General features: G+C 38.3%; 1 protein-coding gene across 2 annotated transcripts in view; it reads right to left on the bottom strand.

The window, feature by feature from the left end:
• Positions 1-14,035, bottom strand: part of grik4 (glutamate receptor, ionotropic, kainate 4) — a 511,925-nt gene that overhangs the window by 62,713 nt on the left and 435,177 nt on the right. For both annotated transcript variants that reach the window (XM_079824290.1, XM_079824289.1), the window contains exons 9-11: positions 9,467-9,628; positions 4,676-4,828; positions 4,179-4,283 (exon numbers count right to left, since the gene is read on the bottom strand). In XM_079824290.1, coding sequence (XP_079680416.1) covers positions 4,179-4,283; positions 4,676-4,828; positions 9,467-9,628 — 420 coding nt within the window. The remainder of the gene's footprint in view (positions 1-4,178; positions 4,284-4,675; positions 4,829-9,466; positions 9,629-14,035) is intronic.

The following is a 14,035-nucleotide window of genomic DNA, read 5'->3' on the forward strand; positions in this document are numbered from 1 at the left end:
ACAACGGACAGACAGACAGACAGATAGATATATAGACAGACAGAATGAAAGAACAATAGATAGACACAGACAGACAAACAGAATGAAAGAACAACAGACAGACGGACGGACGGACGGACGGACGGACGGACGGACGGACGGACGGACGGACGGACGGACGGATAGATAGATAGATAGATAGATAGATAGATAGATAGATAGATAGATAGATAGATAGATAGATAGATAGATAGATAGATAGATAGATAGATAGATAGATAAAAACTAAACATGCTACATTCCGGCTGCCATATCTCTAATGTAGTCTTAAAGCAATTAATATAACTCATATTTGAACCAGCTCTTTCGATTAAATTATTTTTGTGATGTGTCATTGCCTAAATCACTGAATAATTAGAGTATTTATTTTTAACCCATAAGCACATCACCTTCCATCCATGTGCCTAAAACTTCATCAAAAACATCTCGGAGAGTGTTGGCAGTGTGTAATATAATCAGCGAAGTGTCGAAATGTTACATAATCTCTCATTAACCAGTCGAACTTAAGCACCGGCACGCAGATAGGCTCGACATGCTGCTATAGCCATGCTTGGTTTAACGACACCTGCATGAAAAGCGGTGCAGCCATCTTGTCATCCAGGCTGGGTTTGATATACATCTTTCGAGCTGAAACTGAGATGAAATTGCAGTGCTGGTTGAGTGTGGTACAGTTCACATATGTGAGACGATTGCCAGAGAAATTCAATTTAGATGTGCCAATAGTGTGCGGTGGTCCACCTCATATGTCCACCTCCCTTCTCCTCCCTCCAAACCAGCTTCCAGAGGGAAGCATATGTACACATGTGGGCCAATCTGTCCAATGCCCACTGGGCAGAATCGGCTCTGCCAACTGCTCCAGGACATGACGGATAAATCCTTAACACTTTTCTCAGTGCTGTACTACTTTCCGTCCCTCTCTTCTTTTAGCCACAACGCTCCATCATTTTTCTGTTTGTCCTGCGATTTTGTAAAGATTCATGGATTCCCAGTAGGGAGGGTTTTGATGTAGCCCCCGAAACTGATATGAGCCCCAAGCATCTGTCAATATATGATGTGGAAAAGGGAAAGCATGTGCATTTGTGGATGTGTGCATGTGTGCACATGTCTTTGTATAAATCCTGGCAGCTTCACTCAAGACTTGTTGCCAAGGCATCCATATACCTCTAATAGCTGCTAATCTGAGACAGAGCGTTGAGGAAGCATTCTGCTTTAAATATTTCAGTTTATTCACGGCATAAATCACACAAAAAAAACATTAGCATTAGCATTCACATTTAATTGATGTATTCCCACAGTTACTAAAGTACAATTTAAAAACCCCTTTATTGACACCAAACCAGATATGTTAATTTTAATTCAAATTATGCTGTATATCATTTAGCATTATCATTACGATAAAAAGGAAGCTGTTTAAGAAACAGACATATATTTTATATACTACCATTCAAAAGATTGGGGAAAGAAGTATCTTAGAAGTATCTTTTCATCAATTTAATCCATCCTTGCTGAATAAAAGTATTTATTTCTTAAAAAAAAAAAAAAAAAAAAAAATATATATATATATATATATATATATATATATATATATATATATATATATATATATATATATATATATATTTTTTTTTTTTTTTTTTTACAAAGTTTTACATTTCCAATGTATTGGCTTAACAAACGAAAAATTATTCCATGTACCTGGCTACTGTTTCTGGTTTGGCTTGGTATAGCATACTACTCTTGCAGTATGTGTAATGTGTGCAACATTATACAATAGAAAGCGTTAGTATTACACTAGTATTCCATCCAAACACAGCCGCTGTATTTTTCACACTGATGCTCATTAAATGAAAACAGCCTCTGCTTGGATTTGGGGGTGAATGTCTATCATTATGAGAAACAAATATTGTAAGCCCTGCCATAACGCTCAGTCTTTTACAACAACAAGTGCACAACAAATTCAGAAAATGATGGGCAGAGGGGAGCTATGTTAAGACAGTGAGGTGGCATTCGCATGAACTTTGCTGTCCAGCTGGACCGCACAGCCGTGCTGAAAGAACCGGGCCGGGGAAGCGACAGATGCATTACAACAAATTGAGACAGCGGATATTACTCTCTAGAAAAACAGTGACGTCTTTGTGAAACTAATAAGGTTGTGTGCGAGCACCAGCTGCCAGTCCAATCTCTGCTGTTATGCCTGGAATAGTGAACAAAGTGGCCTTCGACTGTCCATCTGTCCATCACAAATCACAGAGCACTCCGTACAACAGCAGTCCACGGAGAAAGTTGACATTGTTTCAAAAGGTTAAAAGAGCAATATAAAAAGTGTGTGTGAGTGACACAAGGTGACGGTCACAAAGGCTCAAGAAATGTGGTGTCACTCAGAAACCAGCTTGCTGTTTGACAGCGCTACCCTTCTGCTCTCTCTCTCCCTCTGTCATAAATAGAAATAGGCAAAGCTAACAACAGTCAGCCATCAACTCGGTTTATCCTAAATGGCTGTTTAAAGTTGGAAAGCGATCTAACCATGCTGTTGGACATAGCTCGGGGCAAAACAAGAAAACTCACTTAACTTTGTTGAGGTTGCAGTGTGTAAAAATGGATGGAAACACAGAGTAATTTATATTCTATAGCCCTATTCGGACTGTAATTGTTGTATGGTCTCATGTGGATGTCCGTAAAAATACATTTGCTTGCCACCTCAGTGATAAAACTCGTGCATTCGTATGGGGATTTATTCACGGTGGAGGAGTGCGTTTTGTGCTGCTCATGTGGTCAGTCGCATGATTGTTTGCTGTAAATAAAATGTCATAAGAATAAATTCATATGTAATATATGAATAGGAAAATAATATCCTAATTATTATTATTATTATTTCATTATTTAAATCTCCTGTTTAAAAAATAGGAAGATATAAATGCATTATAGTTAACATGGTTTTCCGTCTTGTATTTTATCTCAAATGGATGTCATTGGATGTCCAAAACAAAATTACCAAGCAACCATACCAAGTCAAAACCCATATCTATAGGAAAAATATATATTCAACTTTTTTCCATGATACCACAATTGTTTGATTAATATTAACGAAACAGACAGCCTAGATATTAAGACCTACTGCACTGCACGGATCTAATATAATGTTACACATTACATATTTTTCCACAACAGTTAACCAAACGTTCACATAAGACATAACATATAATATTTGCGTGAATATTTTGAAATACTGTAATTCTGTGTATGTGTGTATATTGGGATTGTGCACTGTCTGAGGCGTCTTTGTGCACACGCGTCGGATCTGTCAGTCAGCGCGAGTAAGATAATTTTTTTTTACATCCGCATGAGTTTGAAAATCACTTTTAATTTTTGTTTAATTACTATTTGGAGCATTAGTATTGCTAGGCGAGGGCTTATTTAACTCATTTTAGTGAAAACCTCAAATTTGACCAAAATCGAAATTTTTTACCTATAGCTTGTGATTAGCCTGTGCGCATTCCGACTCATTTTGCCAGCACGGTTCACATTTATATGTGAATAAAAAGGCTAATAAAATCTGTTCATCACATAAAACAATTATGATTTTTTTAAATGACTTTTAATGGAGGGTCAGAAATGTCTCAGGTTTCATTAAAATATCTTCATTTGTGTTTCAAAGATGAAAGAAAGTCACATGGGTTTGGAACGACATGATAATTGATGACAGAATTGTGCTTTTTGTGGGAACTATCCCTTTAAATTTCACACCGATTTGCTGTGTCCAAATGGCAGATGGCACACCTGCGAGAGCCCCCTCTTCACGCCACAATAACAATTCAATCTACATCCAAACCTGCCAATAAAAATCACAGGAGCACGAAAGTGCTAATTAACAATAATTTCATCACAATTGGTTGGGCCGACTCCTCTGGGCGCAATGAAATCCAGAGTTTCTTTCCTACACATTTCCGATCAAGTGCTCTGATCGAGGACTGGGGAAAAACAATGTGCTTTTAGAGGATTTCTTCAGCTTTACATCACATCTGTGTGACCACGGACAGGAAATCTCATTGTGTTCCTGGCAGACAGAAGCGTAAACACAGATAATGTCGAGTTTTACCTCTTGCTGATGGGCTGGTGTGTGTGGCTGAGAGTTACTTTACCTGCCTTAGGCCATCCCTGCTGTTCTGCATGATCCGGAGGGCATAGTTCGAGCGCTGGCCTTTACTGTTGAACTCGATGTGGCCTGTTAGACCTTCCAACTCTACCTATCCGGAGAGAGAGAGAGAGAGAGACATGTTAACGCCTGGGGGCATCATGCGATCACAGCCACACAAGCCTTCAGTGCTGTACCGATTTATAGAGATACACGGACACCAGAGCTCCTCACTGGAAGCGTTTGCACAATGCAGAATGCATAATATAGATCGCTGTACGTCACGCTTAGGATGATGCAGTAATGACAAGCTGATGGTCGTTAATCTTTAATGGCTGAGTAAGACACAGTGTCTCAGTTTCACACATTCTGCTGAAGGCTGCAGTTCTGACGAGGGTTTGTGGGCCGCAGTGGTACAGAGAGCAAAAACTAAATGATGAATGAGCCTGCAATGGCAGCAGGTGAGATGATTGGCAGCTCGTGGGCTCTCCCTGCGGTTCTTACCATCCTCAGGTAGTTCATCAGACTTGTGCCGTGCTCCCAGATCTTAGAGGACTTGCAGGAGAGCTGAGTGGCTCCTACATTCTGGCTACGGTTCAGTTCCTGCACGGCTGCCACCACTGTGTGTACCGCATCAAACAGCAGCGCTGACGAAAGCTGGAACACACACACTCAACCGTAAACACATAGACAGAGCAAACAGCCCAACTGTAGGATGCTATACAGATATAGCCTACACTTCATGATCAAAAGTATGTTGCCAAGTGTTAAGCCATAGAAATATATACTTAAGGTGGAATATAAATGTACATTTATACATTTGGCAGATGCTTTTATTTAAAGCGACTTACTGGCAAAAACATATAGTTTGATGTACGTGAATAAAACCCATGATCTTGGGATCGCTAGTTGACTTAGAAGAAAATATACCACAAACCCCAAGGACCATAAACTAGTATTTATTTAAAAATATAATACCATTCAAAAGTTTTGGGTCAGAAAGATTTCTGATGTTTTTGACTTATTAAGGCTGCATTTAAAAAAAATAAATAATAATACAGTAAAACACAGTAATTCACTGGACAGCAATACTGCCAAAAATGATTATAAAATAACTGTTTTCTATTTTCTGACATTTTAAAATGTATTTGTATTTCTGTGATAAAAAAAGCTGGATTTTCAGCAGCCATCACTCTAGTCTTCAGTGACACTTGATCCTTCAGAAATCATTCTGATATTTCTTATTATTATCGGTGTTGAAAAGAGTTCTGCTGCTTAATTTTTTTGTGAAAAACTGTGATACTGTGATTAAAAAAAAAAAAGACCCCAAACGTTTAAATGGTAGTGTACATCATAATACAGTGGATATTTGACACATTAACAGCTAGCAAAATATATTATATAGAATTATTTTTAATATATTTTTATATATTTATTTTGAGTTCATAATGTGTATAATATAGTCTGCACAGTTAATAAGTACACATAATATATACATTTTGAATAATATCATATTGTAATAATATATTAAAAATATTCATAATGTATTGTGTATACAGTGGATATTTGATTTAAACAAAAAACTGTATTATATAAACTTTACATCTGGAATGTTGATTGTTCCAAGATGGTGGATATTTGAGCTGTTCAAAGCAGCCAGCAATTTAGAAATTTGAACACATTTGGGATGAATTGGAGTGACTCCATTATATCTCATAGATGCTGTTGTCTGAATGTGAGTAAATTCCTGCAACCATGTTTAAATATCAACTGGAAAGATTGGTGGTTGTGAAATTAAATGCACATAAGCACATTTCAAATACATATGACAGTATTTAAAAGCACATATGAATAGGGGTCTTTGGGTGTCTGCATATGTTTGGCCATTTAGAATATCATTTGGATGCTTCATCGTTGATCATTTTGATACAACCACCACTTCCTTTGCCCCCTCAGCCCCTTGGAACTGGATTACTGACCACTTTAATTACATCAGATGGTGTGTTAATGTACTGCAGCAAAGGCTGTGGAGTTTCCTTTACCTCTGACATCATTATGGTGCTAAAGCTTTCTGAAAAGAAGACATGTTATGCTGCATAATAGAACAGCACAGCAGTTTAAGGGAGGTGGGGATGTGCATGTCGTGAGGGAAGGTTGAATGTGTTTGTGACTAAAATAGCAGTCTGTGTAAATGTCGTTGCCTACATTTCTCTCCTTTCTGAAGAAAAAAAACACACAGTGTGACTATTCTAGTCACATGCAGGGAAATGTCCTGGCTGCTCTCATTAGGGGAATGCAGAATGACAATATGTGTGCGCTGCCGGCTGAGGCAGATATGCAGGTTCGCTGGTTAATCTCTGCACAGACTAGCCAGTCCAGACTTTAGCTAATGAAGTCCAGGGCTTAAAAATCTGTTCGGTTAGTGTCTTCCATATCAAGCACACTAAGCTAGTTGAGGCTTTGCATTTCTAGGCCAGTGTGTAACACAGAGCTGAATCTCACTGTGGGGTTTAGACCTGATCTCTCTCTCATCTGTCTGCCAGACTACAAACTATCTTCTGATTAATTAAAGATTAGACCTAATTAAATGAAAAATGCAACCAGATCTAGTTTCTAAAAGCAGTAGGCATTTATTTTTCAAAAGTCGCCCCCCCGTAGCTTTAATTAGAATACAAAAATGTCAAATGAATTATTACAACTTACTTGCACATATCAGATGAAGTAATGTGTTACAGATCGATCTTTGATGGCTTTTTAAGCTTCCCTGGATGTTTGATGGAGACTGAGATGAGGCATAATACATTATACAGATGTTTTCATTTCCAAAGTGACGGAAATAACTGGGTTGACGTGAACATGCAGGGTGTGTGTATTCCTCAGGGTGAGTGTGGGACTGTGTGTGATGAATTATAGAGCCATAGCCTCGGTTTCAAGGTAAGCAAGAGGGCATGGTAGTAGACTGTACCAAACTAATTAACACAGCATCTTTAAGTTAGAAATAATTTACTTTTTTTCAGAACATGGACTAAATCAGGGGTTCCCAAACTTTCCCATTCCAGGACCCACCTAGACAAGTATAATCTATTTCAAGATTAGAAAATAATTGACATTACTGTAAGCTTAATATTAATAAAAAGTTGAAATTGAGTTTTTAATCAAAATTAATACTTTTGTTTTATAGTACAACTGTAAAATTTAAATACTAATATTTACATTCATTTTAATTTCTTTATTTACAGACGTTAAAGAGTATATGAAATACAGTATGTCCATAAAAACTTGAAACACACTCACTCCAGTCTGGATATGAACTGTAATCAGCTCTGCAAGTGTGGTCATGGTGCTTTTATGCTTGTTTTGTGTGTGCACATGTGACATTCTTTTTACAGACAATTTCCTTATGTGTTGGTTGGTAGCCAAATGCACAAAAAGGAACATAAACAACGCACTCTTTATATGTCTCTGAAAGACAACAGCGCAGAGTTGAACAGACGACAGAGAAGAATGAACAGACCTGAAACAGCCTTTTGTGACATTTGAATTCTCTGGTGTAATGCAATCTCATGCAGAATACAGTGATTGGAGTGAACCAGTTTCTTCTCATTAGTAATGCATCCTGAGTCGCTTAATAATGAAACGAGTCGCTCTGAGACCCTCACTGTTATTACAAGTTGCACGTGCACGCTTCAAAACACGCAATGGATATTTACAGATATATAATAAAATCGTGGCCGAATCGGTTTGAATATCGCACTAAGCAATATCGTGATTTCTAATTAATGTTGGTATATCGTGCAGCCCTAAAGTCAACTGTTTGTGTGTGTCATTCACTGAAACGCAAATTTAGCTACAGCCAAGTGACTCTGTGCGACCCAACTTTTCCCATTCTGCGACCCACAGTTGGAAAACCCCTGGACTAGATATAAACATGGAAAGGGACTATATTTAAAAGATAGTTCACCCAAAATGTAAAACTCACCCTCATGTTGTTCCACCTCTCATTTTTCTGTAAAACCCCAAATGAGAGGATGGAGGTTCAAGCTGCTCTTTTCCTTTAAATAAAAGTGGAATTATAAGCCAAGCTCCAAAATGCCCCAAAGCAAACATATGGCTACTTTTATAGATGATTCTTTTTTGGTCATTTTTGGAGTTTATAATCAGGGCTTGACATAAACTTTTTTAGCCACTGTGGCTAGTGGTTTTCCAAAGTTACTAGCCACATTTTAACTGGCCGAAATTTGGCAATGTGTAAATGACCACTGTACACACCCAAATCAAGTCATGGAATGTATGACATGACAGGGGTTGTGTGTAAAGCTCCTTAATCTATACAGAAAAACACTATCAGTTGCAAGATTTTTTGGTGTAAATGTAATATATTCTCAAACAATATTCTCAGCAGTGTTCTATCAGCTATGACATATTTAAATTTAGCATATTTTGTGTATAAGCCCATACAGTAGCCTAGTGAAATACATATCCATACTTTCAAGTGATTTGACAAATTATTTTATTAAATATCAAAAATCTAAAAGGTGTGCATCATACCTGACACCTAGATGAACATTTTACAGCTGGTTTTACAACTGTAAGTCATTCTCTTCAAATGCTATTGAAGTTAGAAATGTGTATACCATGTGACTTTTGAGACGGTCCCTAAATTTGCGAATATTGAATGTCCAATGTCAAGCCAACTTTATGCCAGTCACATCAGATGCACTATGGTTCTGATGTGATCTTTCTTTGAAACTATTTTCGCTGCAGAAATAGAACAAAAACAATCAATCACTGTATGATGAATGAATCTCATACGTACATCTCTGCTTTGTTGTTTATGATGAGAGTGCAGATTTTAGTGAGTGAGAGAACAAAACTCTGCCGTTTCAGCGATAACTAATCTGAACGCCTCTGGTTATTAGACATTGCATTTATAAGCTCAACAGAATCGCATGTGATTGGTTATAATGCGCAACGAGATTATAACAGATGCCTTTTTAGAAGACTACAATTAAATTCAACCCGCCAAAGTGGCTCGTGGGAGTGACTGTGTTACACGCCACAGCTGAAATCCACCCGCAAATGGTGGGTTGGCAGGTGTTAATGTCAAGCCCTGTTTATATAGTGACAAACCATCTACTTACATCATATGGAAACAGGCTGCTTGGACACTCCTTTTGTATTTCACAAAAGAAAGTAATTAAGAAAACAAGATTTCATTTTTAGGTGAACTATCCCTTTAAATTGATTTAACCATGCATATTCAAAAGCATCTTTAACAGAGTTCCTATGCCTTACGGGTGTTCCTGCAAAAGGAGCATGATCACAGTTCTCCTGCCAGGATCGATTGAGGCTGAGAAGGAAGTCCTGAAAGAAGGGATGTGTCCTGTTGAAGACTGAAAACCCGATGATGTTGACTCGTTGATCAGCTAAATCGTCCAATTGTAGCAGAGAGAATTCCTGCAAGGGAAGAGAAAATGTTAATTCACCAACATGAGTGCTTCTTATCAAATTGCCAAGCTCAGGTCCCCTGTCGAATCTAAACAACCTAATGATGCCCATAGGAAGTAAAACAATATCGTCAGGCTCATTAACAAGCACTGAGGTAATTCTGCCAATTCCTGGGGTAAGTAATTCAATTCAGCAAAAGTTAATGCTTAGGAGAGCAAATCCCAGCAGCCATTGTGCTTCAGATCCCATGAGGGCCACTTTGGAGATTGTGTGAAAGTGGGTGAGAAAAGGTCCGCGCTGTTGTCAGTCCGCATCCCGGCGCATGCAGTACATCAGATGAAGGTTAATAGAGATGTCCCCGCAGTTCCTGCTGACAGTATTACAGTCTATGACTCTGCCACCATCAGTGGCTCAAGGGACACTGATGATGTGAAGAAAAAGAGGAGTTATAGTACTGGACCCATGACACAGATAATATGAGATGAGAAGAGACGAGACGAGAAGAGAAGAGATGAGACAAGACAAGAAAAGACATGACAAGAAGAGACAAGATAAACTGAGACTAGAAGACAGAGAAGAGAAGATTAGAACAGAGATAATGAAATAAAATTAGATGGCACTACATAAGAAGAGACAGGATGAACTGAAACTAGACGACAAAGAAGAGGAGAAGACAAAATGAGAAAACATGAGATGAGACTATATGAGAAGAGAAAGGATGAATTGAGACTGGACAACAAAGAAGAGAAGGAAATTCCTTGGAACTAGATGGGACGAGTCACAATGAAGTGAGCCTAGATAAAAAGACAAAATGAAATGAGACTAGATGAGAGGAGAAAAGATGAACTGGGAGTAGACAACAAAAAGGAAGAAAGGACTACATGAGATAAAACAAGACTAGATGAGATGGGAGAATGAACAGACTATGCCCGTGTGTCCACCAAAGCGTTTTTTTCACGTGGCTGGCGTATTCAATTGTTTTCAATGGGAGCACAGCGTTTTTAGAATGCCATGAGCGTAACAAGGCGCTGAGTGAGTATTTCACACTCAATCGCTGAGTGCTTAGCATTTTTTACTGGTCGCAGAGAGTTGAAGAATGTTCAACTTTGACGCAACTCTCATCACTGTCACATTTCACCCAGCCGTCCAAATCACAGGGTCGGGACAAATACGACACCGACCAACCGTCCCATTCTGCTTCAACAGATGAATAACATCAACAGATGAAAAAACAAGCAAAACAAAATAATTTAAAACAACAGCTAGAGCAAAATACTTTACACTGTAGATGAAATGAGATGAGACTACATAATTGAAAAGAACATATGACAAAGAGGTGAGACTAGATCAACTGAAACTACATGAAATGAGATGAGACTAGAAGAGAAAGAATGAACATAATAGAAGACAGAGAAGAGGAGACTAGATGAGAAGAGATGAAACTAGATGAAATGAGATGAGACTAGATGAGAAGAGACAGAATGAACAGAATAGAAGACAGAAAAGAAGATGATAGAAAACAGCTCCACATGAGAAGACAAAAGCAGAGACTGGTGACAGAACATGATGAGAAGATACTAGATAACAAGATACGACAGATGAGATGAAATAAGACTTGATGAGAAGAGACATGATGAGCTAAAACTTAAAGAGAATAGAAGTGAAACTCGATGAGAAGACACAGGATTACTTGAGACTAGAAGACAGAGAAGAGAATGAGACGAGAATGAGACTAAATGAGAATAAATAAAAAAAACATGAAATGAGACTGAGAAAGAATGATAAATAGTAAAAAAAAAAGAGCAGGAAAGTGTGCAGGAGGGGTCAGGGAAGGTGAGCAAATGAGCCCGACAAACACAATAGCAAATCCCCAGCCTTACATGAAGTAGCATGCAGCAAGACTGGAGCACCTCAGATCAAAGACAACACAATCTTGCCCTCTCATTACAAACACAAAGCCAGATGAGGACAGACGCCCGGGCCATGGCTAGCGCACACTGCATGGGATTAAAGCCTCTGCCGAGAGGACAGGAAGAAAAGGAGGGAGCGCAGTGTCAGGGGAGTGCAGAGACAAAAATGCACTGCAGAGCTTCAGGAGACATTTGTTTCAGAGGAAACTCGGGGGAGAAAGACCGCTGAATCTTCTTGTAGAGAACAGAAGCTCCTTTTTTCTCATTTTGCAGGTGGCACGACCTCTCTGAATCACTAAAGGATGACCATGTCTGCTTTTGATTTAAATAAAGGCCCGTCTCCTGCTCTGATGGCAACCACAATACTGCAAAACCCTGTCCAAACATGCTCACAGATCCAAGACGGATTCAACACAAATGAAAAATATCAAAACGACATAATCAAAATATGTAAATATAGCACCTCCAGCACTAAAACTTTTATTTAAAACTCTCACACTCACTGCAAAGCTTCAAACATTAAACTTAATACAAAAAAAGTGAACAATATAATACATTTCATTAGCAAGCAATTTTTTTTTAGACATATTTAATATGTCAACATTTGAGGTTGGGAAGTTCGGTCTGGACTTCATCCGTTTGGGAGCAACTATGCTCGAACCAGAGCAGGGCTTTATACGATGATGGACAGATGATCAACAGTAACGTAATAAATCATGTCACCAAAGAGCGCTTGGGTTGAATTCGTTCTAATCTTAAACGGAGAACTTGTTAGTATATGCATTCACCTTTACTCTGTAAAATGATGATCGTGTTGGTAAGTACTCCGTGTATCCTTAAAGGGTAACTTTAGTGATTTAGCATTAAGCTTTGTATTTAAACTGGGTCATTTATGTAGTAGAAATGTGAAATTATTTTTGAATTTGGTGCCTTCTAGACTAAGAAAAGACAGAAAATGTATTTTTGTCTCATGTGGATGAAAGACAACAACTCCCAGAATGCACTTGCTTCGCTGCCCAACGAGGCCAATCCGTACACCGTCGTTTTGATCTTCATAGTAATACAATCATTTCGTTCAGTTAGAGAATAAACACTACAATTAAAAACTGAACGTGTCTTTTCAAAAAAGTGTGAGTGAGCCGAACGAAAGTCACGGCACAGATGCAGCAGTGTCAGATTTCATTCCTCACGAAGAGCTGAGCAGAGCTGAGGTAACGTTAAGCGCCAGTCTGGCACGTTTTCAGATCGCATATGGAAGATAAACTATCACAGGAATTCATTGAAAAGTTGAAACACTCACTACTCTGCACCGCGCTCCGTTATTACGTATATATGAGGGGGGAAAGTACCACAATTTGAATATACTACTGGGTTTCTACTGATACAAAGCCTAATGCTTAATCACTGAAGTTACCCTTTAAAATTTTTTTTTACAACACGGCAAAGATCGTTTACACTCATCTCCTTCTTCTACTTCTTCCAGTGTGCGTACAGTTGAGTTCTGTTGACAACTATGCGTTGCTCCATTGCTCCGATTGGTTGTAGGTCTATCCAATTGAGTGCAGAGGCATTTTCTTTCCTGGTTCGGTTGAAACGCCCTATAATCACAGCCCAATGGAGCAGAATCAGACTCATATTCTGACTAGAATCTGAGTATGACGACGTCAGGCTATATATTATATGCTGCAAGCTACAATCTGTTGCTGGTGTAAACCAAAAAATAAATAAAAAATAAACATCAGAGTCATGCTGCTGTCAAATCATAATGTCGCTTTGCAAATGAACCTTTATTGTAAATGGACTCATATTGATTAGCATATAAGAGTGTGTGAACAGTTGACCCTTCCTCCATCTGCACTCCCAGGTGCAGTCTGACAAGCCCGATGGGAACGGACCTGTAATTACTCTCCGAGCGCATGTTAATACTTCATTAAAACAGAGACAGTGTAAATGAGCCAGTTATTAACTGTGGCGCACTTAGGGACACTCATACACGACACGGAAGGTCATCGAATATCCCGCAGCATACGTGGAATGTGTGCATGTGTGTTTGAGCCGACACTTCAGCATTTACTAAAAAACGTTCATTTGCTTGCGCAGTCTGTTTTAGCGCCTAATTGCAGTGTTGTTATAGTTAAATAAAACTATTCAAATATTTGTTGTTAATTGAAATAAAGCTGAAATAAAATAAAATATTAGGTGAAAAATGTTAAATTAGAAATGTTGCCTTCGCAACTAACTGAAATAAAAATTATAATAAAAATACTAAATAGAGATATTATAAAAAGCACAAAACACAAAAGCACATAATATACAAAAAAAAGTAATTAAAATTATTTATAAACATCAGCGATGGGAATAACGGCGTTATAGATAAACAGTAACAAGTAATCAAACAAATTAATGTTTCTCCCGTTACAACGGCGTTAGCGTTACTGAGAAAAAAAAATGCGGCGTTACTATAATTGAGCTCACTGAAGCAGTTTTCATCCGAACAGGCTCTCTG

Source organism: Gobio gobio (genome assembly GCF_949357685.1).
Source record: "Gobio gobio genome assembly, chromosome: 8".
In the NCBI taxonomy this organism is placed as follows: Eukaryota; Metazoa; Chordata; class Actinopteri; order Cypriniformes; family Gobionidae; genus Gobio; species Gobio gobio.